Source organism: Dendropsophus ebraccatus, chromosome 8, assembly GCF_027789765.1.
Source record: "Dendropsophus ebraccatus isolate aDenEbr1 chromosome 8, aDenEbr1.pat, whole genome shotgun sequence".
Classification (NCBI taxonomy): Eukaryota; Metazoa; Chordata; class Amphibia; order Anura; family Hylidae; genus Dendropsophus; species Dendropsophus ebraccatus.
In genome coordinates this window covers 64,639,375-64,666,154 of record NC_091461.1, presented here as the reverse complement: position 1 = coordinate 64,666,154, position 26,780 = coordinate 64,639,375, and the positions used below count along the sequence as shown (strand labels likewise).

At 43.6% G+C, this 26,780-nt stretch overlaps 1 protein-coding gene across 13 annotated transcripts in view; it reads right to left on the bottom strand.

The window, feature by feature from the left end:
• The window catches only part of CAMK2G (calcium/calmodulin dependent protein kinase II gamma), a 198,501-nt gene extending 172,741 nt beyond the window's left edge, over positions 1–25,760 (bottom strand). For 5 of the 13 annotated variants that reach the window (XM_069980589.1, XM_069980592.1, XM_069980590.1 and 2 more), the window contains exons 1-2: positions 25,399–25,757; positions 16,498–16,592 (exon numbers count right to left, since the gene is read on the bottom strand). In XM_069980589.1, the coding sequence (XP_069836690.1) occupies positions 16,498–16,592; positions 25,399–25,463 (160 nt within the window). In that variant the 5' untranslated portion in view covers positions 25,464–25,757. Of the gene's footprint in view, positions 1–16,497; positions 16,593–25,398 lie in introns of all 13 variants that reach the window. The other 8 variants (XM_069980584.1, XM_069980586.1, XM_069980585.1 and 5 more) reach the window with 4 other exon arrangements.
• Between the last annotated feature and the right edge of the window lie 1,020 nt (positions 25,761–26,780).

Here is a 26,780-nt window from a genome sequence, read left to right as displayed (position 1 = left end):
TCTATCCCCCTCTATAAAGGGTTATAGCCACAAAGATACCTTGTAAAATCTTGCAGCCATAGTTACAGGAAGTTAGAAATCTGTAGAACCAGAATGCTTTATATGAAGTACACGCTGCATTACTGACTTTTTGCGTATGGTAGTGCTGCACGTCCCAATTGACTATATTTTTTCTTTTTTGTATAACCAAACATTTGCAGGACTTTAGCAATTACCCTGCTAAAGCCCTGCAGGTTATCAGACAGCTGACAAATGGTCTCACCTTTATAAACCCAGAGAGGAGGGTTGCTCTGAGAGCATCTGCTTGCTCTGACAGACTCAAGCCTCCTATGTACTGTACTGATGGCCATGCCTGTAAAACGGGTTAAAAATCATTTAAAGGGGTATTCCACTCCAACATAACTTTTGAAATGTTGCTGCCCATGGTAAGACTAACAATTCAGTCCCCCAATTTTCACATGCTGCTTTCTGCTGAAGACACAAAAATCTGTGTGTGAGCACACTGGCTTTATTTGCAACATTGTAGCTTCTTTGTAATGCTGGAAGGGTTAAGGCCCTATTCCACGGAACGATTATCGGCCGTATTCGGCCAATATCGGCGCTACGGACGATAATCGTCCCGTGGAATACAGTGCAACGATCAGCCGACATCGTTCATGACGGCTGATCGTTGCAGTCGCTTGTTTTTCAACACGTTGAAAAACAAGCGACTGATACAGCAACGATCTTCTGCCCTCGCTCCGTTGAATGGGAGTATCGGCAGCAGACGCTGCTGTATCCTTTGGCCTGCCCGGACGATCAGCGATCTCCCGGGCAGCCAACCTGCAGCTCCCCGCCGCCCCTCCCGCACTCACCCGCTCGCTGCAGCCGCGATGAATAGCGTCGGCAGCGAGCGGGGAACGAGGAGCAAACGAGTGCTGAGAGCGCTCCTTTGCTCCTCTAGACGGCCCGTGGAATAGGGCCATAAATCACAGTGAGTTTATCAGCAACTTGACCGCAGCTGCTGTGGAGGTATTGTAGCTAATAGTGCATTTACATAGAGATATATGTGACAGTTTTTAAGCCAAAGCCAGGAATGGATTTGAAATGAGGAGAAATCTCAATCTTTTCTTTTTCTGTTTCTTTTTCTGTTTATAGTCTGTTCCTGGCTTTGGCTTCAAGGATCTGTCAGATAAATTTCTGTGTAAACGCACCATAAGTTGTATACATGAATCATAGATTTCCCCTAATGGGGTAAAGCTAAAGAAGAAGCAATATCAGAAGAGAACAAATAACAGGGATCGCTACCCTGTCGGTAAAGGCCCAGGCCCCATACCCACTTGCATGGCCATCCAGCTCAGTTTCCTTCTGTACTGGTAGTTAAACGCCAAAGGGAAACTAACGCTACAACTGATCCCATTATGCCCAATGGGATTATTGAAGTTTGAAAGAAAAAAGCATCTTGCAATGTTTCCATATCTGGCTCTGTATTAGAAAATGTGACAACTGATTCATGCGATGTGAACCCATACATAAATTTTGAGCTCCTGACTGGACAGTCACCTTAAAAAAATGGGTGTCAAACTGCGGCCCTCCAGCTGTCGCAAAACTACAATTCCTCTCATGCCTGAACAGCTAAAGCTTTGACTCTCCAGGCATGAGGGGAATTGTAGTTATGCAACAGCTGGAGAGCTGCGAGTTTGACACCCCTGTCTTACACCATTCCCCCATTCTCTTAATAAAAGTCCAAGCTAAAATGTGTAGCTATTCTATCTGAACATGTATAGTTTACCTTTGTTTTACAGTGTGTGAACATGGGCTAGAAGTGCTGAGATGATCATTAATCTGCCTTGAAACACATGGAGCACTTAGCATTCCCATAGAAGCATATGACTTCTTTACTGATATGGAAACAGTAAAAACAAACTTCCAAGTCTGTTTCCAACACCATCTAATGATTACAGAACATCACAGATCTCCTGCACTAGATCAGCTAAAGCTGGCCACAGACACTGGCTTTCTGTCAGCAGATCTTGCCAATTTTGACAGGACTGAATGACAATCTAATATCTATGGTGGCATGAAAGCCTGCCATGAGGGAAAAAAAGACCTCACAGGATTCATCTTCCCTGTATGACCCTTTCCTCATGAGCACCATTACGAGTTTCTATTGAAATAGCAAACACTGTAAAGCCATGTTAATTGTGAAACGGTAAGTGATTTCAGTTATGGCTCTGTTCACACACAGTATTTAAATGAGTCTTTTGGTCTTTTTTTCAACCGAAACCAGAAGTGGGTTGAAAACCCAGAAACTGTGCAAATCTTTCCATTATAATTTTACCCTGTCCGCTCCACTCCTGACTTTGGTTACAAAAAATCTTGACAAAAAGACTGATGGAAATACTATGTGTGAACATAGCCAATAGCTATAGAGGAATGTACTGAAAAGGGGACGCTCTTATCTTTAAATGTTTCTAAACACGGTAACACAGTTTTACAGCTGCTGATACAAACGATTATGTTCATGCATATCCATCCACTGCCTCATAAGCTTACATTGAGGCAATGGGCCGAAGGCCAATAGATAAGGTCCTTCTGAATTCAGCTCTGGAGCAGCGTGCTAATCAGCTACTAACAGATCCAAGATGATCTGTGTCATACATCTTTTATTAATGTTTAACAATTCCACAAAGTCCTCGGTTAACATGGCAAGACTACAGTTCAGTGCTAAAGCCAATGAAAAATTTATAACCAAGCTGTGCTAAGACCAATGATGTCACTCAGTATCAAGTAAGTGACTAAGTGGTCTATAAGGTGAGGTAATACAGGGAACCTCAAGTCTTACATAATGCTACTAACATACTAAAATGTTAAATGAAACTAATTTTCTGGTTAGCTTGCTTCAGTATCAAGGTCACCAACTTGTGCATGAGCACCAATGCTTGCACACTGATATTACTGGTTCTGTGCAAAGCTTTACAGGGCAGGACAATTTACTATTACAATTAACTAGTGAAAGAACCTAGATCTGTAAAGCACAATTTAATGGGCATTTTTGTCACTATGGCGAATTAGCCTTGAGGTCTCCATTTCAGTACTGTATTGGACAGACTCTCCATCCCTGCATACATTCTGTAAGTCACCTGTGTGAATGCATCCCCCTATTTTTCCATTCTTCATAAATAAGAGCAGCACAGGTTAGTGATTCTTAATCTCATTTTTGCTCCTTTACTACCCAACAGAATACAGTGTAATTAAAAGAAGTTAATTACCTTAGTGAGATAAGCAAAGACTCCAGAAGGAAACTATGGAAGGAAGGAGCCGCTGAGGATGGAAATAATTACTTTACAATAGAGCAGCTGGTTCAGAGGTGAAGTAGAAGATAACTGGACTTTAGCATTTTGGTCCCATCACATTTGAACCAATCTTATGTGCCAGGAAAAGCTTTTCCTGTATAATAGTGAATGCATTCATAGGGCTCAATTTACTTGGTAGAGACCAAAAAAGTGTGTCCTCCGTCTTTTGTTAGGAGAGCATACCTAGGTTTGCAGCATTGAATAGCACAGAATCTATACCATTCCCTAGAAAGCTACATAAAAATGCCTACACATTTAAATACAAAGTATTTCATTGCCAGCAATGTAGACTCTAAAAGGGCCCCATGCACTTTATACAAAAGTCATCTAGCTGCAGGTTCGGCTATGAAGATAGGGTGTATGGGGGTCTTCCTAGTCGCCAATGACAGATGATGATGGTGGTGGTGGTGACTGTGGTGAGGTGGGAAGGTTATATCAATGTATAGCATTTGATTACTGATGGCTGAAGTTATCCTTTATAAATTCCCTTTAGGTGAGGTTTGTCACAGTCTAATTACACTAGAGATAAGTGAACCTCAAGCCTGCTTGGGTGCATCCAAACCCAAGTGTGCAACATTTGATTACCGGTGGCTGAAATAGTTGGATGCAGCCCTAAGGCTTCCTGGAAAACATAGACAACCATAGGCTGTGCCCATGTTTTCCAGGACTCCATAGGGCTGCATCATACTTGATCAAATACTGGACTCTGTCCATCGCTAGTATAAGTAGACTGTGAGAAACCTCACCCAAGGGCAGCCATAAAGAATAACTGGATAGACCAGAATGAATTTGGCTAATTACCTATTGTCCACTAGAAAAACAAATGCTGTCAGCCAGTCTTTTTTCAGGTCATAGCTTGTTATACTGTTTGATTCTTCCAACATTGTTTGTTTGTGAAGTTACACATCTTTGCTTATACTACAAGTGCTTTATGTGAACAACAACGTAAAAAAAATTGCCATCAGTTGATTTCTACGCCTATATTCTGGGCAAGTTTGCCTTTACAGTTTATGTCTTTTACTATATAAAACATTGATAAAAAATACAATTAATTAAAAAAAAAAACGCTCATCTGCTCTATATCCTGTCAACAGCTATCTTTCATGTTTACTTTTACAACCAGGCAGGCCTAACTACAGACCTCACAGGAGACTATAGGCCCTATTACACAAAACGATTATGGGCCGTACCTGGTCGATTACCAGATATCCCGGACAATAATTGTTTGGTGTAACAACTCACGCTGAAAGACAACGGTCAGCCCATATGCATGATGTAATCACAGCAATCGATGACAGCAATCCTCCGCTATCTCCTACAGGCCAGGATCGTCCAGGTAGTCCCTCCTGCAGATTTCATTTTACTGGGCTGTGTTACCGAGTCTCCCCATTATATGCATTTATATTTATGCTATGGCCACTTTCAGTAGTGATAATATCAATATGGTCAGATGTTATACCATTATTATATGAAACAATGGGACAGCATCATGATTGTGAAAGTAGACCTTAGACTGGAGGAAACATTTACTCAATGTTAAGAAACGTTTGCTATATATTTTCAATAAATAAGTATCTAAAAGCAAGGCCATAACAACTGGACAGAGGTCCTGAATGAATAAGGTCAATGAATGGGTTTAATCCAGCAAGACAACTCACAAGCTCTCAGGAAAGATGATAGGTGCCCAATCAGTGTGGTTCTGATTATCTGAACCCCCACCGATCATGAGAGTCCAAGGTCCTCTTGGTTGAATGGAAGGGTGATTCAAAGAGGATGTACCACCAGGTACATCCTCTTTAACCTGAACCCACAGATCGATCGGCGCCGTGCCTGGGAACCGGGCGGCGGTCCGAAAAGCGGACCGCGGCACCGGCTTCCCTGTGCCGGCGCCGATCGATCCGTGGGTTCAGGTTAAAGAGGATGTAACGGGTGGTACATCCTCTTTAACATGCATGCTGCCGTCATCTCTAAGGGCCCATTTACACAGAAAGATTATCTGACAGATTATCTGCCAAAGATTTAAAGCCAAAGCCAGAAACAGACTATAAACAGAAATCAGGTCATAAAGAAAAGCCTGAGATTTCTTCTCTTTTTAAATCCATTCCTGGCTTTGGCTTCAAATCTTTGGCAGATAATCTGTCAAATAATCTTTATGTGTAAATGGACCCTAAGGGGCCTGATGAAAATAACCCCCACTGATCATTATCCTGCAAATAGGTGAAGAGAGTTTTAATGGGGGAAAAATAGTTATGTTAAAATGTTTTGCCCACTTTTTTAACAAAGCATACTGCATTTTCCTGATAAAGTACTGGTGAAGACTAATCTCTGATTGACAGAAGACCAAGCTGTGACCTTAATTAATCCTTCTTAAGAAAAATACAAAGACGTTCATCTGAGATGTACAGGAGTGAGAACATGCACCTTCAAAGATTTCCACTGGGGACAGGCATCACAGATACTTTATCAAAGGGTTATCTGACGGCAAAAGTTCACACACGATGGAAATAAAATGTAAAATACAGCAACATACTGACTGACTTTCATTGTCAGAAATGCACTGATCATCTGACTGCAGTCACAGTCATGTGGAGCCGCATGTTTAGAGGCTTACAAGTCATGCGTTTTGGCAGCTTTATGGAGTAGGGGGCTACTTACTACTCCAAATGGGCCGGCACATGAATGTCTGAAGAGAATGATTGTCTGTCTTAGTTCGTTAACTAGGCCAGCTCATTCAGAGAAGTGAAGTCTTACCCCAAAACCTCTGAACTTACTGGATCACATGAGTGTAGTAGGAATCCAAAGAGCCATGCGCTTTTGAAAATTAATGTTAATTAGTAAATGACTCTTAATATTTGCGGTTGGAATAACGCCTATAACTATAATGTTCAGTAATAAAAAGGAATATTGAGCTTAGTTGCACACGTTTCTATCTGACTCAGCAATCTCAACTGGAGACTGACCTAAAGGATGAGAAATACTATATCTGCTGCTAAGCGTTAGGCAGCAATAAGACATTTCCTCAGAGATATCAAATCTAGATTTGATTAATGAATTTGAAAATGGAAGCAATGGAAGGTGCAGGCCGCTCCAGGGACTGAGGGGAGCTCACTGCTTTAAGGCACTCAATGGACACTAGAGGAAACAACGCTCACAGCATGTGTAAATTAATGGAAGAGGCAGCCCCCTCTTGGGACTGAGGTGAGCTCACTGCACTAAGGCACTCAGTGAAGACAAAAGCAAAAAAAAAAAATGCTTACAATGTGTGTACAATAATGGAAGCTGCAGCCTGCTCCAAGGACTGAGGTGAGCTCAATGCACTCAATGCAGACAAAAGCAAAAAACCCAGCATGTGTAAAATAACAGAGGCAAAGGAAAGTGCTGCCTACTTCGAGGGCCGAGGTGAGCTCACAGCACAAAGGTGCTCAATGGAGACAAAAGCAAAAACCACTTACAGCATGTGTGAAATAATAGAAGCAACAGAAGGTGATGCCTACTCCGGGGACTAAGGTGAGCTCACTGCACAATGGCACTCAAAAGAGACAAGAGAAAAAACACTCGTTTTTGGAGCACTCAAAAAAAAAAAAAACTATACTTTGTTCAGGCAGGCATAAAATATTAAGGCATACTCAAGTCTCCAGAGCTCCCGCAGCGCAGATGCTCCTGGTCACCACTACTTCCTGGTAGCTAATGACGCATCATGCCTGCATGAACTGCACCAACGCCTGGAATTTCTCACCACAACAAGTGACTAGCTGAGCAGTGCACCTTTGTCACCACTGCAAGGGCTCAGGAGGGAGGAGGTTGCCTTGTTTATCTTCATGGTTATCAGATCTGAACATTAATAATGTGCTACATACATAATATCAAGGAGTATAACTGTGCCATGTACTGTTCTTCTCCCCCCAAGGTCCTGAACACTCAGGGCTTCTTACCACGTTCCCTGAAACACAGAACCTACGAATGGGGAAGCCCTGTAGTGGACTCTTTCCCCACTCAGCATCATCTATCAATATGATGCTGGGAGCGGAGAAAGTGTTTGAATTTTCTCGACACTGTAGTGAAATAGCCACGCGGCTGTGTCATCACAGTGCCATGAAGATTCAAACACTTTCCCAGCTCCCGACATCTTATTGATAGATGATGCCAGGTGGGGAAAGAGTCCACTACAGGGCTTACCCGCCTGTGGGTTCTGTGTTTCACAGATCGTGGTAATGAACCCTTACAGGTTCACTTTATTTACTGTAACTGTGCAACACTGCATACGCTTACTCTCAAAAGCATTGCTTGCACAAGTCAGGAGACTGCAGTTGAAATGAACATGTCTGACGACTTTAGTAGCTTCAATAAGGTGGACGTAACAGGTTATCAAAACTAAGCAGGCACTTGGCAGACTAGTTAGTGTATATCTCTCGAGCAGTACATTTTTCAGAAATGCTTGTACATTTAAAATATATAAAATTTCACATTATGTATTAGTTTAAAGGGGTTGGCCACTTTATAGTAAAATTGTTTTGTGTGTAGTATTAGTAAGGGTACTCACATTACTTACCGACAGCAGCTCCCTTTGTACCTCATAGAGCTAAAATCAGACTCCCCTCCTCCAGGCTGTGCTGCCCCACTCTGTGGTGATTCTGTCCATAAAATGGCCGACATGGAGGAGCGTGTGACCATGCGCCCCCCCCCCCCCAATCGTGTCCTCCATAGGCATATACAGGCTCCTTGCAGAGAGAAAATTGACTTAGAACCTCTCTATTTCCTGGTCTTTAACCCCTTAACGACCCTAGGGGGGCTTCTAGTATAAGTGTAAAAGTTTTTTTTAAAAAAGTGTTAATAAAAAGCCCCCTCCCCTAATAAAAGTCTGAATCACCCCCCCCCCTTTTCCCAGGTTATTAATAAAAGTAAATAAACACGTTTGCTATCGCCGCATGCGTAATCGCCCAAACTAGTAATTAATCACATTCCTGAACTTGTACGGTAAACGGCGTAAGCGCCAAAAAATCCCAAAGTGCAAAATTGCACATTTTTGGTCGCATCAAATCCAGAAAAATGTTAATAAAAAGCGATCAAAAAGTCGTATATGCGCAATCAAGGTACCGATAGAAAGAACACATCATGGCGCAAAAAATGACACCTCACACAGCCCCATAGACCAAAGGACAAAAGTGCTATAAGCCTGCGAATAGAGCGATTTTAAGGAACATATATTTGTAAACAATGGTTTTAATTTTTTACAGGCCATCACATACTATAAAAGTTATACATGTTATATATCGTTTTAATCGTAACGAACATATATGGAACATATATAACAAGTCAGTTTTACCCCAGGGCGAACGGCGTAAAAACACATATCCACTAAATACACAAAATGTGTTTTATTTTTCAATTTCACCACACATTGAATTTTTTCCTGCTTTTGCAGTGTACTTTATGCAAAAATTCAGCCTGTCATTGCGAAGTACAATTAGTGACGCAAAAAATAAGGGCTCATGTGGGTTTCTAGGTGAAAAATTGCAACTGCTATGGCCTTTTATGCACAAGGAGGAAAAAACGAAAACGCAAAAATCAAAATTGCCCCGGTCCTTAAGGGGTTAAAGGGAGGGAAAAGAAAAAGGAGCCTGCGACTATCATATATATCTTTCTGATATATGAAACAGCAGTCATGTAATCCCAGTTACAGTAGTTTAGGATCCTGAAGTGACATTTTTAATGTGTACAATATTCTTGACAATAACTGAGGAAGACAAATTAGTTTTATTCTCTTGTTAAGTGTAAATAGCGTCGAGCACTGAGCTCTGCACGTTCACAATATCAATAATTTATAGTTTTTGACTGTCTCTTATAAATTTTCATTGGCTCAAGCTATTTGTTTGGCAACTGCACTATCTGACAACAGACCTAGACAATGAAAGCCAATTCACTGAAACTTCAAAGACCGTCACCTGATGTCATTAGATGTGACCAATAATAAGGATGCTTACTACTTTTACAAAACAAATCACATCTGATGACTGAACTATTCTGAGAGGTCTGAAGAATTACTTATTTATATGACATTTTTTACGAAGGAACTGAAAGCTGTGACATGTGCCAGTTACAACGTAATGTGTACAGAGCTATTCCCAAAACAGTATGTTTTTTCATTGATTTGACAGTTAAAGGGATTCTCTGATTTACATAAAAGAAAACAGTCCAACGCCAGCGACTCTGACTTGGTGCCCTCATTAGGATGATACCCTTGCTCCCCCAATTACACTCTGAAGACAATGCAGACAATCACTGAGGCTGTAATTTTTTGTAAAATTATTTTATACCCCTAGCATGCCATAATTAGCAGTATTAGTTAGTATTAATATTAGTACTGCAATCTCCAGGAAAAAAAAACATATAGTAGTAGCTACATGTATGTAATATGCAATCAGTGCTTTGTCCATGTAAAGCAAGGGCATGTTGGGTGATCCAGCTCTTTGTAGAGGCTCTTCACTTCTGCTCAAGCGACGGACTACCCATAATAACTCATAACAACAATCACTTTTAACAGACATGAGGGGAATTTGAATAAGCAACATATGCTGTATATAATGACCACTTTATAGACTTTACCTTACATTTTTACAAGAGAAGCCATAATTGGACAGACTATCACAAGCTTAATAACCAACAGGAGAGGAGAGCCCAACCATAAAATGTATGTGCCAGTAGTAAATCTAGCTACACTGACTACGTGGCTCCTGGGGTATGTGTAGTCCTAATGGACAGGACATGAAAACGTATATAAAATTAACGTATGGTGCAATATCTCAACCATGAGCACTGGCGACACTTCCAACAATAAAGAAAAAAACAAAGATGCTTCTGTAAAAAGCACACACTTTGTTACTTGCTCTGGTCTATTACAGTGTAGAGAAGCGGTGGTATCCAGAATGTCAGCACTAACCGAATTAAATTAGAATTTCTAAGAATGTTCATTTTACTTCAAATGTCCAAGGGCCTTGTCATTAACACAGAAACTACTGGCGCCAACATGGAGCCTGCTCCAATCCTTTACACTTTGATGTACTGTGAGAATATGGCTGGCAGACATTCCCTGCAACAGGTCCTTCTCAGATTATAAAATTAAGTCATCAGTTACCAGGCAATGTCCACTGCACAAAGTACCGTTCTGCAGGGATGAGCTGTCCTCGGTCATATCATTACACATTGACCTTTGCCCAAAATTTAAAAGGCTATTCTTGGTCACTTAATACTTAAGGAAGAGTAACAAACAGGAATAGACTGCTGACTTTTGGTCAAGCTATTGAGGGCAAAGGAGGCCCATGGTTATGATCTGGGTTCACAGACAAGTAGTAACCATTCCAAGCTATTTGAGGGTCAGTCCACTGTGTCAAGTCTTCCTTATGGAACAGAAGTCCAAGTTCAGAAAGTTATTCTGCCGTGCTATAACTACTACTATAGTGTAATCTAACCATCTCTAATTTATGACGGCTATAAAAGTGCATTTATGCAATATGATGCTTCAACACAAATGACTGAAATAGTAGTTTTTACTCATATAGACTTCCAGTGAAGCTTTGTGGTAATAAACCTATACAGTATGCCATACAGCTTCCCCCTTTTTACGGATATCACACCAGCACATTGCATCCCTTCCCAAATAGATTACAATCTAATTTTAGGACCTGAGACAGATAAAATGACTTGCCAAAAGGTCACACAAAGTTAGAACAGGGTCTCTCCACAAGCAATCTACCCACCTCAGAGGCCTGCTATCACATGCTACAACCACACTCCTCCGCATAGGCCCCCATATACCACCAAAGAGATCTGTCATTTTCTCTGAATAATAATTCCTTGTGTCAGGTGGCTCTTCAGGAGTTAAAGCCATGTTCCAAATGTATATGTGATAAAGATACCTCTCTGTATGGGATGTTAGATAACATGACTACATAACAGCACAGCCCCTGTATACAGCTGTTATAGGGCCACACATCTTGCAATGTATGCTGGGATTTGTAGTCCACTGCTCTGAAAACATGAAGCAATCCCCTGGGAGCACACTCAGATCTATTGGTGATCAGTCCCACCCCAGTTCTGGTTCCCATGTCCTCCCTGGCCGCCGCTCTCTCTCTCTACCCTTCTCTGTACTGTACCTTCCATACACCAGATGAGAAAGCCATGGAGGTGCGTTATGTGGAGTGCCACCATGTTAAGTCGAGGCACCTCCATCCCCTCAAATCTGCTCAAGAAGCGGATACAGCAGTCACTGTGGTGGAATCTCTCTCAAGTGATGCATGGAAAAGGCTGGTGGCGGGATATTCTAATCTAGTGATTCTCACAGTGCAGATTCTGAGGCCGATGCTGTTGGACCTAGTGATTTACAAAAAAAAGACTAGTGGTGGGCTACTGGCAGCAGGATATTTAAATCTAGTGACTCATGGTACAGATACAGGGGCCAACACCATTGGACCCAGTAATGCACAGAAAAGGCTAGCAGCAGGATGCTGGCAGCGGAATATTTTAATTTTGTGTCTCTAGATTTGAATATCCCACTGACAGCTTTTTCAGTGTATCAGTCCAACGGCGTCAGGACTTCACATTGTGGCACTGTGCATCCTTCACCTCCATGGCCTTGTCACCTGGTCACAGTGCAGTACTCTGCCCTGTATATGCATCTCTGTGACACAGGCAGAGATTCAGTAGCACCGCTACCTGCGCCAGAGGGGTAAAATATCCCTTACTTAATTATGAGGGCAGTGTTTATTTTCAAGGGTAAGTCTTTTCAGAGAAACACTAAGTGTGCTCAGTGTATTGTACAGAAGCAGATACATCAGCCTTTGTCAGAGAAATCCATGCCCCTGAACTCGCACTTTAGAATCTGAATCAAATGCAACCCAAAGGCCAAATTAAGCAAATTAAACCTGAAACAAATGTCGTCAGATTCAATCATCTAGTCTTGAAAAATGCCAGGATTCTAGGAAGATTTGAGGGAATCTAAAGGTCCTTTTGCACAGCCTGATTTTTGTCCGGGCTGCACGAACGATCACTGTATTGTTCATGCAGCCATTAACAAGCATTTTTACTGACTACACATTTTCTTTACACAGAGCCAATAAGCTCGCTCATCAGCTAAACCTTAACACTTTTACATGGGCCAATTGTTGTCTGAATGAGCTTTCCTAGGCACTTCTATTAGCGATAATCAGCGCGTGTAAAACCGCATTTTCGCTGTACACCAACAGCACTCCATCTCAAGAGTATTTCTTGTGCAAAGTGGTAGAGAAATGCTGCCACTGACTTGAGATTGTGAAGCTCTTCTTAAAGGGGTTATCCAGCACTACAAAAACATGGCCACTTTCCCCATACTGTTGTCTCCAGTTTGGGTGGGGCTTTGAAACTCAGTTCTATTGAAGTAAATGGAGCTTAATTGCAAACCGCACCTGAACTGGAGACAACAGTAGGGGAGAAAGTGGCCATGTTTTTGTAGCGCTGGATAACCCCTTTAAAGTAAGACTGACTGTAAGATTTTAAGATGCCAGTGTGCATCTTTGGCGTTGCAGATTGGGTGTCTGTTCAGTCCAAGATAGGGACTTTAGAAAGTCCACTTAGTGGTTTCAGCTGCAAATACTAACACATCTTCATTGGGGCCTCTTAGGGCCCTTTTACACAGAAAGATTATCTGACAGATTATCTGCCAAAGATTTGAAGCCCAAACCAGGAACAGACTATAAACAGAGATCGGTTCATAAAGGAAAGCCTGAGATTTCTCCTCTTTTCAAATCCAGTCCTGGCTTTGGCTTCAAATCTTTGTCAGATAATCTGTCAGATAATCTTTCTGTGTAAAAGGGCCCTTATAGACCTCCCTATCTGAGGAATACCAATCACCACATTAAGCACGTCTTCAATGAGCTACTAGAGTCACTTAAAGCAAGTGCAAAAAGTGTGAATCATTACTACAAGCCAGAAACCGATTTTTATAGGGGGTGAAGGCTAGGGAATTAAAGCGAATGTAACTGACTGCTATAGGCAACATCATCGTTCTGCTTCACGCACAACATGGAAAGATTTTAATATTTGCAAATCTAGGTTTCAATATAAAACTCTGGATACCTATAAAAATAGAGAAAAGTGCATTGAGAAATACTCTATGTAACCAAGTGCTTATTGATGCTTGTTTGGGAAGCATCAAGAACTGAGGCAGGAATTCTGGCACCACCCTCTTCATGCTCTCTACTGACTTGCAAAGCATTTCCATGACCACTTTTTTCCATCAAGGGACATACTTATAACAAGCACTAATCATGACACAAGGTTTTTCTATTGCATAGCATATACGGCCCTGTGTTAAAAGAAACAATCCATTCATTGTCACTTTGTAAGCATATTATTGTAAATCACATGACATATCTTGCGCCTTTAGTATCGGTCTCTGTCACGCCAATGTTCACTTGCATTAACAAAAAAACGCTATCAAACTGATGCTTCAAATTGGGGACCCATAATAATGGTAAGCTAGTTAATATGTCTACAAGTGGGGTCCCCCTTTACAGACAATTTGCCCCTAATTAGCTTCCCGGGTTCATTCCACAAAATATATACTTGCAATATAATTGTCTAAGATCATCAGCTTTCCCCACCTATTCCATGTATCCTGTATGTTGAAGAAAAAGAAGCGGAAGCTCTAAGAACTGGAGGAAATATTACAACTCTCCGGGGGCAGGGAACTCTATGTACAGGTGCAAATGTTTCCTAAAATAGATTCACACAGCTAGCACGGGTACAAGACAGTGGTTTTACTAATATGATCATGTCCTTATAAACATAGCTGGGAAACAATATGACCAGGAATGACTGGGACATCTACTTATACAGTCCATATTTACACAACAGAGTCACCCACAGAAGTCAATGGGTCACTGAAAAACGCAGACGGGCATGTCTATTCTATCCATATCCTGTCCGTATTTGAGGATTGCTTCCTTGGGGTGGGGCAGGCTTATGACCTCATTCCAGACATTCCATTTTTATTTAAGCACATCTTTGCAGATCCACAAATACGGATGTGATGTGGATTTTTGTGGATTGTGGGAAAAAATGCAAACTATAGACACTGTAAAACAGTAATGGCCATGTGAAAGAGGCCTGTGTTAGGTCATTCCTCTGTTGCTCTTCCTGGAATTGGCAGTTACTATTCCTCCTGTCAATGGGGCATAGCCCTGCACAGTGTGACATTACCCAAATCAGCACTAACAGTGCCAGAATATTTAGGGAGACAGCCTACTGACAAGTGAGAAATACCAAAGGAATGGTACAACACAAAGTTGTAAGACAAGATGCTCTGATATTTTTTTACTTATGTAATAGTCTATGTGATTCCTTTTTTATAAATCAGTTAATTCACCAAAATTAACTCTTATTTGAGAAAAACAACTCACTTGCTTCTCTTCAAGCTTTGTTTATTGTCTGTTAGCGAAATGCCATCTATTTTAAGAGACACAACAAGACTGAACACAGGAAAATGGAACATGACTTGTGTTGGGTACAGGAGACTGGGCTCTAACCTCCAGACAGTCCATACTGCCCCTGAAAGGTACATCAAGGCTTCAGCTGCAGATCAGTGATTAGTTTAATCCTGTCCATGCTGTGCTGCCGTAGCTGTTTGTTTCCTTTTCTATAGCACCTTGCAAAGCCAGTGCATTAGTAACCACCTTCTGGCCCCCACATTCCATCTATATGAGTGTACTGTAAATTATCCCCCAACATAGTGGCAGCGTAATCAGTCAAGTGCACTTTAACCAGCATTATGTCATGTCATGGCATAGCAGTAAGGAGTTTGTGATGTTCTGTGCTGGCCAAGCAACAAAGGAAAAGGCAAACAGCACAGCTCTGAAATAGAATAAGAAATCGCTGTGGACCTAAGGGGGTCTCTCAAGGACTTAACAGCAGTGAGGGCACTAAAATCACCTTGTGACTACTACAAAGTACTGTACTTGTGGCTGACTAGGACCGATGCAAAAGACAATCCATTGAAGTTCACATGCCATGTGCATCATAACTGAATAACTAAAAAAATTCAGTCCATTAGGTTCACGAGTCTACAGTCTGTATTCCAGACAAATAATAGTAATTAGCGACCCCGTTCTAAATGCCTGAAAAATAATTCCCAAATGTTAAGGAAGATATATTTGAAGGAGTTGTCTTGTGAGAGGCATCACCTTTCATATAGGAGCTGATGATAGTGGATCCGACCCATGGAAAACAGCTGATCTGAGGCCATAGGAAAGAAAATGCACCATTGCAGGGCTGCCATCCAGCTAAAAAAAAGACTTCTCTACCCCACATGGATAAGGGTTGTCCTGATGGCACTCCGTTAACATTATTGAGCTATGTACACACACTGAAATGACAGCCATATTTCAGTGACAAATAACAGCCGTTTTGTTGTTAAAGCAAAACTGTCATTTAAACGTGATTTAGTACAAGTGATTTTAAGAAACTCTGTAATAGGTTTTATTAAGCAAAAGAGTTTCATTCTGTACTCAAAAAGCTGTTTTCTTACCTCCCCCCTCACTTCAGAATAGGGGGGGGGGGGGTGAGTAGGAGGAGGGCTCGAGGGGGGTGAGTGAGCACAGAGAACAGAAAAGGCAGCCCTGCAAAACACTACATCCTGCAATGCTACCTCACCCAGCTCCCAGATAAGCACTGAGTTTTCTCACCGCTGAATCCAGCATTTTATGTGCCAGGAGTCTCCAAACTGTAGAGATGCTTCTCTGCTCTTCTTGCTCACTCATCACCCTCTCCCCCACCCTTCCATAGGCTATAATGGACTCAACAAACCTGTATTTACTTTGCTCCTCTGGGCACAGATAAGAAGTGGGGAGCACATCTTTTTGAGTACAGAAAGAGGCTTTTTTTGCCTAATAAAGCCTATTACAGAGTTTCTAAAAATCACCCTTTACTATTGATTTCTGCAAAAAAAAAATTACATGACAGTTACACTTTAAATTACATCCATCCAATAAAAATGGATTCTAGTAGTGAAAAGGCAACTTGCCTTTCAACACCTTCACAGCGCAGATCATCGACTATCATATGGACACATATCATATTTGTTAGGGTTCTTTAATAGCGCAATTCACCATCAAGGTAAAGAAGTCCTTCTTACCTCTGGCAGACAACTTCTTGGTGTTGATAATCTTTGCAGCATATTCCTGGTTGGAGGATTTCTTCACACATCTCCGTACTACAGAAAAGGCACCCCTTAAAGAAAAAAAGAAAACTGCTGAAGAAGCCAAACTGATAGCTGTAACAGAAGTTAGTCTGACATTGTGAAAAGTAAAAACAATCCCCATTACAGTAGTGTGCAGCAGTCTAATAGGTCAGTTCTGTAAATGACAACCAGTTGACGCCGGACTAGGAATGGTACGAACCGAGTCCGGTTCGGGTTCATACGAACCCAAACCCTCGGTAATGATTTCCGCTGTCTGCCCGCTCCGTGCAGCGGGTGGATCCAGCGGGAGGACCGCCTGGAAAACTGGGATACAGCCATAGGCTGTATCCCAGTTTTCCAGGCGGTCCTCCCGCTGTATCCGCCCGCTGCACGGAGCGGGCAGACAGCAGGAATCCGATGCAGAGCGTTCGGCGGGTTCGGAATATCCCTACGCAGGACCCCTGATGAGAGGGAGCACCCATGCCCTCTTGCAGTGTACAGTATCTACCATGGTACAAGCAGTCTTAGCATGTCACTGAATTACAGTCCCTCAAGTGTGTTTTGCTCAGGCATGACATCCCTGTATACACATGACCCCAAATGAAAAATTTTACATTCCTATAAGATCAGAAAAAATATCTATTTTTATGATAACAAAAATGCTACGATATATAGAATTGTAGAATTCTTCACAGTCCATGTAAAAAAAGAAATAATATTGTTACATGGGTTTTCCCCAGTCTCTCTTTGAATAATAGGTAAGTTTGTCTGACCATGAAGCACATCCTCTCTCCAATATTACTGTGTACCTATTGGGGAACTGTTCTCTGTATATAGTCTGTTCCCGGCTTTGGCTGCAAAAATCTGTCAGATAAATGTCTCTTCGTAAACACACCATTTGTAATATTACTAAGAATGTGAATATTTATAGCTACTCCATTAGTGCTTTGGACAAAACTTGTCAAAGATTCACAGAGGTTTAGCTTAAAACCAGTTATTGCTATGCTGTAAGACACTGCCCGACTGGACTACGAAAAGACCAAACTCTAAGTGACAATATGAATCGAGCTCAGCCCAACCTAACCATCAGATGTGGTGTTCTTTTTCTACTTGTCCACTAAAGTTTCCAGAACAGAGTTTGACATTCAGAAACAAGTGTTGCTGGTCCCACGGCTACTTAAGTGTCGACAGAGCGCAATTAGATCATTAACTAATGTGCCATGCAGTCTGCGGGAGATGGCCACAGGGCACTATAGTCAGCATGGCGTCAGTGTAAAGAGGGGGCCCAAATTAAACAAGTATTGGACCTATAATCTAGCTAAGAGGTTCCCACTTAATGCCATAAGCAAATATGACGCTGTGTGTTCCATCAGTGTCTGACCTAAAGAAATATCTTTACCATCGCTACATGTAATACACTGTAGAATGGGCACAAACGCCTCTTCTCAAAGGGAATGATGATCTGGAACCCCTGTCTCGGGACGACCCTGAAGTGAATAGAGCTGAATTACACCACCACAAACACAACCCAAGGACAGGGGGTGGGTGCTGTTTTTGCAATAAAGTAGCTGCGTATTTTGTAATCCTGGATAACCCCTTTAATGGACCTTGCTGCTGTCTGGTCTTAGCCCAACAATTGGCTGAGCAGGTAGTTCCTGCCAAATGGCATGTAGTCAGAATCAGGAAGAACAGCAGTGGCGGATTGTGGGAGGCAAGTATATTGACTTTGTTATTTTTATTGCACAGGGAGTCATACAACTAAATACTATATTAACCCAGGAATTCGCTTTAAACCCAGTGGGCCTACAATGAGTACACAGTGTTATATGTCAGCATTTATTTTTCAAAGCCACTGTATACCCCAAATTTGATAGGATTAAGGATAAGGCATTATTCACATCAGGTGAATTCTTTAAAAGGGGTAATACAGTTTAAGCAAACCATTTTTTATAACGGAAAGTTATCTGGCTTTCCAATATCTGCTAGCTGGCATTACATGGGAACCTTCATTCTATTAGAATATTATAATATGTACTCAACATGTGTATGGAGTTTAACTACTACCGGAACAGTTATGGAAGGAAAGATTTCCATATATTGTAATTTTTTAGGCTACAAGTTGGTGTACCTTCATAATGGAAGTACAATAGACTACAGAAAACAGAATTCTAGCTCCTGCTATCTGAAGCACAAAGCAATGGTGGTAAATGTGAAGTTCACTGCCTGCATGTGGATTACTAGTATTGAACCCCTGCTATGTCCCATAAAAACAATGTATTAAAAAGCTGACATTTATATAGTCACCTAATATATTAGGCTATTTTCCCTACATCTCACAGTGTCTGTCCGAGTCATATATCGAAGAACTCCCCAAAGCATACCTTTGACAGATGCCCCTTTGTGGAATTCATGATACATAGGGTCCCATATTATTAAAAGGAGAAAAAAAAAAGGAAACATTTACTTTTATTGCATCCTGCACTATGGAACAGTACAGAAGTCTGCTTTATTCCACACAGCCAACCACTCATACTACCAGAACAGACCAAAGAGAGGTGTAAGGATACGTTCACACTACGGAATCTGCGCCGAGATTACGTGTGGAATCCCCCCTCGCAGACTCGGCGCCGAATCCTGCCTTCTATCAGTTTGGATGGGAGGGCTCGCATGTGAATTCTTTGAGCAGAAAGGCGTGGAGAGCGGAGGAGCGCAAGACAGTGAATTTAAATTGATAGAAGGATTCGGATGAAAGATTCAGTATCAAGTCAGCACGGGATCTCTACGCCGATTCTGTAGTGTGAATGAGGCCTTAAAGTGACTCTGAGCTCTATAGGGCACATAGGAACTATCAGACCGGTGCCATTTTGCTGTAGCCCGATGTGGATTATAACTCTAGCACCCAGACTAGTAGTGATGCCACGTTGAAACAAGCACCATTTTTGTGGGGCCTTAAAGCACATTGTACAGTAGGAGCTATATGGGGCACACAGGAACTATCTGACCAATGCCATTTTGTTGTAGACCGAGGTGGATTATAACTCTAGCACCCAGACTAGTAGTGACGTCACTGTTGGAAACAGCACCATTTTTGTGGGGCCTCACAGTACATTGTACAGTGTGAGCTATATGGGGCACACAGGAACTATCTGACCGACTCAGTTACATGGGGACAGCTTTGAGATACGGACTGTATGTTATGTCGGCGGAGGTCGGGCGCCATTTTAGTGCAGTCCATGTGGGTATCTGGTGCCATGTACTAATGGAAGATATGATGTGGGGGCAGACCACAGATGATCAGGTGTGTTAATGAGGGGAGGGTACCTTTTTGGTTGGAGGGTGATATGAGGGGTATATAGGTGGGCTTGTATAGCAGTAACATCAGCTCCTGATGAAGCTTTGGGTAGCAAAACACGTGTCGGGCGATCCAGGGGGCCCAACGGTGTGGTGGAGCGAGGCATCAGAGGCTTGGTTTGTCCCTTTAATATCATTTTGGGCTCCTGTCTAACTTTTTTGCTTATTATCAGTAAGCTTTTTACCTGTTACCATTACTATATATGTGTGGGTTACTGAATTTATTTCCTTATATATAGGGCTTGTATTGCATACCCTACTGTGATTAAATGATTCCCCCATATATGACCAGTTTACCTTTATGACTACCGGTAACCTCATTTTGTGATATTTATATAAATACTCTTTGCAATAACATTAATGCTAAGCCCCAGCAACCAAATGTGTGCTCCTGGCTATTTTTCTATGTATCTGTGCATGTCCTAGTGAAGTATATTGTGTATTTGATGGCTTTAATAATTGAATGGATTTATAAAGACATATTTTTGTACAATATTGTTTTGTTTATTATTATGTAGTTTATATATTTGCGACTTTGTATCCACCAAACTGCTAGTACCCAGGCAGGAATTCTATTCATCGCTTGTCTAAACTGCACGTACTGCAAGTTTGACTCGCATACTACAGATAAAAGATCATTTTTGCTCTAACCAAGACACCAGGCACATTTTAAAAGACACGACCGGTAAGGATTAGCTCTCATTAAATGGCTGTTACTAGCGGTTTAGTGGGGTGGGTTGAGTTGGTGGATACAGAGTCGCTTTAAGCTGAGAAATTTCTTAGCAAAAACCTTAAAAAGGAGCTACTAGGAACACAGTGTGAGATCAGCCAAACCCTCTTTTACACATAGTATTTTGGTCAACAAAAATAGAGAATTTGCTGCAAAAACTACGGAAATAGTGTCAACTAAATAAATTGCAGTAAGAATTGTATGGTGCACAAATCAAGACCTTGGATGCACAGTCTGAATGGGGTTTTACAAGTCTGTGCTGTACAGATATAACATATGACACCCATAAAAATCTATAGGCCACTAGTATACTTTATATATCATGGAGATGAAGATTGTACATGTTTCTCTCATCTGAAGGCCAAAAGAATGAATTTGGGTATGGGGCTCAAAACGCGTAAATATAAGCTTCGGGAGCTACGGTTTTTACCGCTTTTCTTTTTAATGGATTAAATAAAAATTTACTTTTTAAGAATACTAGACATAAGTGAAGGATCAACTTTGCTTCATCTTCCAAGTTCACCAACACTAATATGGCTGCTACAATCTGAAAACCAGGAGAGCAGGCAGTTAAACCCCTATTACACAGGGCGACTTGAGGAGCAAACGAGCGCTCGTTTGCTCCTCGTTCCCCGTTACTCATTACACGCGGCGGCAGCAAAGAGTGGGTAAGTGCAGGAGGGGTCGCGAGGAGGTGTGGGGGGGGGCTGCCTGGGTGATCGATAGATCGTCCAGGAAGCCCATAGAGGATAGTGGTGGTCTGCTGCCGCCGTTCCTGTTCCGCGGCGAGTACAACTAATAATCGTTCCGTGTAATAGGGCCTTTATGTTGAAAAAGGAAAAGTGGGTAATAGCAAGAGGATAGGGAGAGCTGGTCATTATTGCTTTTACCTCGTAATTCATAAATAGGCACGGTGAAGTGCCATGGCATGCCAGACTACAAGGCAATTCCTCGCAATCGCTCCTCGACAAAGCTGAAAGCAAAACGCGTTGGAGTGTGGAGGTGGTGGAGCCGGGACACAAGGCCACAGGGACAGTATGAGGGTCCGAATGGGGCAATCGACATAACTTGCGGGCCAGTATAGCATCTATTTGTTATTGGAGGTTTCTGGCACATTCATACAGTGGGGATGTTTAAATAGATGTGTTTGTAGCACTCACACCTGCTCGGGTATTGTGCAATATATCTATATACTAGAGTGACAGTCATACTAATTCAATCATTTATTTACATTATATTAGCGTTTGGTCCTTGTTTATAGATGTATACAAGGCTATTCCTACCTAGAAGCAATGCTTCCAGATGACTCGTGTCCATAGACAGAGCTCCTAAAAGTCCATGAAATGGGATTCTCTACAGCTTTGCAGTATTCTTGGGGCAAACATCCTCTGCTATATATTGCTTTAGGTCACACCTTGTGGTATTGGTGTGAAACACACTTTACCAAACTGAAGCTGAAAGAGTAGCACATAGGATTCGGGTATGCTGCACCACTGGCCCTGGGAAACATGTGGCTCTTGGTGTGAGACTAAGCAACATCTGGTTACTGCTGGAAAATACTGGTACGTCCAGATTGCTTAGGAGAACATCAAATATGATTAGAATTCTTACTGAAGCTTTATATAAAAAAAGAAAAAAAAAAGTTTTCATGCAAGATACAGATTTACATCTATATCTTGGGTTGTAAGGTCCGACAAGGTTCACTTGTATATAATTCTCAGACCCATTTTCCTGCACGAACATACGCGACGGCTGCACGCAAACACACTCCTAAAGATACTCTATTGTTACCACAGAAGCCGATGCTGCACGATTCATGGTCCTTTCATTATGGGATACTAAACGCTTGGTATTACGCAAGCAACCCAGGCTGTCATTACTGGAGCAGATTCCATGTAGAAATCATTAAGGAGGCAATTTTCACACATCTGTATTACACCTATTCATTATCCTCCGAGGCGATGAGCCTGGCTGTGACATGCCTGCCAGCAACCATGAGGTTAATGGCACCGCTATGACAAAGATGAATGACACTGCATAATATTCACTCTCCTTTCCCTGCTATAAACTCAACCAAAAACTTCAGCATTCATCTCCTGGGTGCTTGAGAAGAGCGAACTGATAAGGAAATTCTGCTATTCCGTCACTATAGTGGCCCTAAATGCACAGACGAGACACGGGAAGCTGGATGGGAGATAACTTCTGCAATGCAGTGAACACAAGAGCCATACACATGTGGGGAAAGCAGTATCTATGCAGGGAGCCTCTGGCGGCATCACCGCCTCCTCGGCATTGATAACAAAGGGATTAGGGCTCAGTGCTGGATGTACTTTGTACATAATCAGCTGCATTCTATAGGTGAAACAGCAGGGACACTCCTGCCCAGAAGACAAAGGATTCAACACAGACTGCACACAGCAATGGATCTGTATACAACAGGAGAGCAAACACATGGCGGACGGGGATGCAAGCTAAATAAGTGCACAAGGCCTGTGTCATCCGCTGGGGACAACCTGGGCCCATTATCTCTTTCCTATTTTACTGTTTATCTACAAAACAACTAAAATGATAATAAAACAAAGAACAATCCCTTCAGATCAAGGGGATGGCGTATCATGGCCGAACCTAACCACTTGTCATGTACACCATATACTTTTAAGTTCTGTAACCAGAACAGTGGATGTCTAGAGGATTACGCCAATGTCTGGCATGACTGCGTTTTATCTGTTAACCCCACCGTGGGCATAAGAGATTACCATTCACGACCCTCACCCAGAACAGGAGCTGAAGATTTATTTCCTCTATGAAAACACATCATTGTGGCCCTTGAGTCTTGTGGGTAGCGTCCTGTGTGTCAGAAATGATCATTTTCAAAACATTTTCTCTATTCTAGCACACAAGCAGTCCCATTCAGCCATGAATCGGTATGTAGTGATCACCATGAATGAGGAGCATGCCGCAGATGAACACAGCCATGGAAGCAGATGTCTTTGTCCTATTGTCTCGGGGCTCCAGCTGCTATCGGTGCTTATTCTTAAAATGCAAGTGGCCCCTATCCCCCTCGGATAGGCAGGACCTGCTGTCCTGTGTGCAGGGATGTTGCGCTGTCACTAGCCTGTCAGGTCACTAATCAATGTCACTATGCAGAGAGTGCCTTGTGTCTGGCCTTGCTGGGGCTGCCTGCATGCACACACTATTTCATTCATGTTTCCCAGTTTCTTCTGCTGACACCATCTCAGTCCTCTACCAGCCCTCTCAGCCTAGGTGCCCTGCTGCTGCCCGCATTGCCCTAAGCCTGAGCGTCTGCCTACAATCCTGCCCCCTCTCCTCTGGGCTCTCGGTGTGACATGCTCATACCCTGAGGCGTTGTGCATGTGCGTGATCTCCATGAGCGTCTTGTCTGTCTAGTTCCGTCTACACAGGTAGTTTGGCTGCTTTTCCTCCTACTTAATATGGTTGTCTCAGGCACAGACTATTCCCGTATGCCCGCCATACACCTGAATTACTCTGGCGATTCAGTCTGCCAGTTAGCAGATAGCAGTTTACTATCATATATAGGGAACAATGCGCCCCATCTAGTCTTCCTGTCCCCCTCTATGGCCATGGTTAGTGTACACAGCCCTGGAGTCTCTCTGGTGGGGGAGGGGGGTACACTCCTGTGTTGTCACTTTTACTCTAAACATCTGGAGCGTGCAGCAGCCTTGTAACCCTGCCCAGCCAGGGCAACCCTCCATGCCAGGCAGCCAGGGATGCTGTTCTGTGCCCAGGCAAGCCCAATGTGCCACTCTTGACTTACCAAGCTACGCTGCCCCTTTATTCCTTCAGAATATTCACCATCACTGATAAGCCTGAAGTGCCACCTCTCCTGGCAGACCCCTTATGTACTGTGCCCCTTCCTCTCCCCCACGTCTTGTGCCATCACTGATAAGCCTGAAGTGCCACCTCTCCCGGCTGACCCTTTATGTACTGTGCCCCTTCCTCTCCCCCATGTCTTGTGCCATCACTGATAAGCCTGAAGTGCCACCTCTCCCGGCTGACCCTTTATGTACTGTGCCCCTTCCTCTCCCCCATGTCTTGTGCCTATGTACTGTGCCCCTTCCTCTCCCCCATGTCTTGTGCCATCACTGATAAGCCTGAAGTGCCACCTCTCCCGGCTGACCCTTTATGTACTGTGCCCCTTCCTCTCCCCCATGTCTTGTGCCATCACTGATAAGCCTGAAGTGCCACCTCTCCCGGCTGACCCTTTATGTACTGTGCCCCTTCCTCTCCCCCACGTCTTGTGCCATCACTGATAAGCCTGAAGTGCCACCTCTCCCGGCTGACCCTTTATGTACTGTGCCCCTTCCTCTCCCCCATGTCTTGTGCCATCACTGATAAGCCTGAAGTGCCACCTCTCCCGGCTGACCCTTTATGTACTGTGCCCCTTCCTCTCCCCCATGTCTTGTGCCATCACTGATAAGCCTAAAGTGCCACCTCTCCTGGCAGACCCCTTATGTACTGTGCCCCTTCCTCTCCCCCATGTCTTGTGCTATCACTGATAAGCCTGAAGTGCCACCTCTCAGGGCAGGCTTCCCTGCCCCTTCTTCTCCTGTCTTCCCGGAGCCAGTGCCCCCCAGCCTCTCTCCTCTCCGGTGCCCCCTTATGTTCCCGGTTTACCGTGTCTCCAGAACTTTCGGGTGTCTCCGGAGCAGCGTGCCCTCTCCCTCCCGGCTGCCCACCCTTCCCCGTCCCGTGTCGCCCCCTCCAGGCTGCCATGCCCGGCCCCGGCTCCTTACTTGCCGAGCTCCTCGTACAGCTGGTACTCGTCCGTAAAGCGGGTGCAGGTCGCGGTGGTAGCCATGCTAATGTCGGGGGAGCCAATCTCGCATCGGGCGGGCTGCGGGCTGTCAGAGTAGCCGGGGCGAGCTCTCCTCTGCTTCTTCCTCTGCGTCTCTCCCTCCTTCTCCGGGGCGGCTCCCTCTTCCCCTCCCTCCCGCAGCCTCCTTCTCCTCCCCCGCTGCCGGGCTATGCTCGCCTCCGTCTGCTGAATGCCCGTGGTCTCCCTGGGTGACCCTGCGGAGAGGACTTGTGTCACTGGTCTCTGGCCGTGCACTGTCACTGCTGCCCCGGGGAGGGGGAGGGAGAAGGGAGCCGAGCACCGCGATACTTCCCCGAGACACTCCCCCCTTCCTGCGGACGCCCAGCCCGGGGGGGACGGGAGGGGGAGCGTGACGGTCGCACAGGAGGGGCCGTGCGCAGGGGATACCGGTGGTGGGGTGCTGGGCAGGGGGTGCACAGAGGGTATAGGTGGTGGGGTGTCACTAAGGGGGTGCGCAGGTTGTATGCCGGGGTGCTTTGCGGCGGGGGGTGTACACCCCATACATTGGGTGAGGGGCGAGCGGGAGGTTGCTGGCATTGCCCACCAGCAGATATCTCCCTGTCCTGTTATAGCTGCCGCTATCCATTTGTCATAAGAAAGCTGGGTGACAGTATGGCTGCTCCTGAGACTCACTGGTGTGGTAAAATGAAGGGTCATATCAATGTATAGCCAGGTGGACAGACTGTGCAGGACTCTGGGAAAGCTGGGTAACAGTTTCTATAGGTGCTGTCATGTCACACAACATTCCCAGGAACAGAGAAGAACAGCTATAAAGATGTTAATACACTTGACATGTTTTTGTAAGGGTGCGTTCAGACTGAGGAAACCAGGCAGATAGCCGCTAACAGCTTCCATTGTTCGCCCCTGTACGTGTCTCCGACCGTGCCATTGACTCTATTCTGTGGTTGGTCGGATTCTGCCGAAAGAATTGACCTGAATGCACTCTAAAGCAGCCAGGCTCAGTGCATCAATGTGCTCCATATGGCATTATGTCACCAGTCACACCTGAATCTTTTTTTACACTCTTATTATCTCCTTGTATGGTGCATTTACACGGAACGATTATCGTATTTGCGCGATAAAGATTGCATTTGAGCAATAATTGGCGAACAGCGAACAATCAAGCGACGAGCGATAAATTGTTTATCGTGATCTTTCAACAAGTTCTCAAATCGTTGTTGGTCGTTCACTGAAAATTCGTCTAAACCATGGGTCTCCAAACTGCGGCCCTCCAGCTGTTGCAAAACTACATTTCCCATCATGCCTGGGCAGCCAAATCCAAAGCTTTAGCTGTCCAGG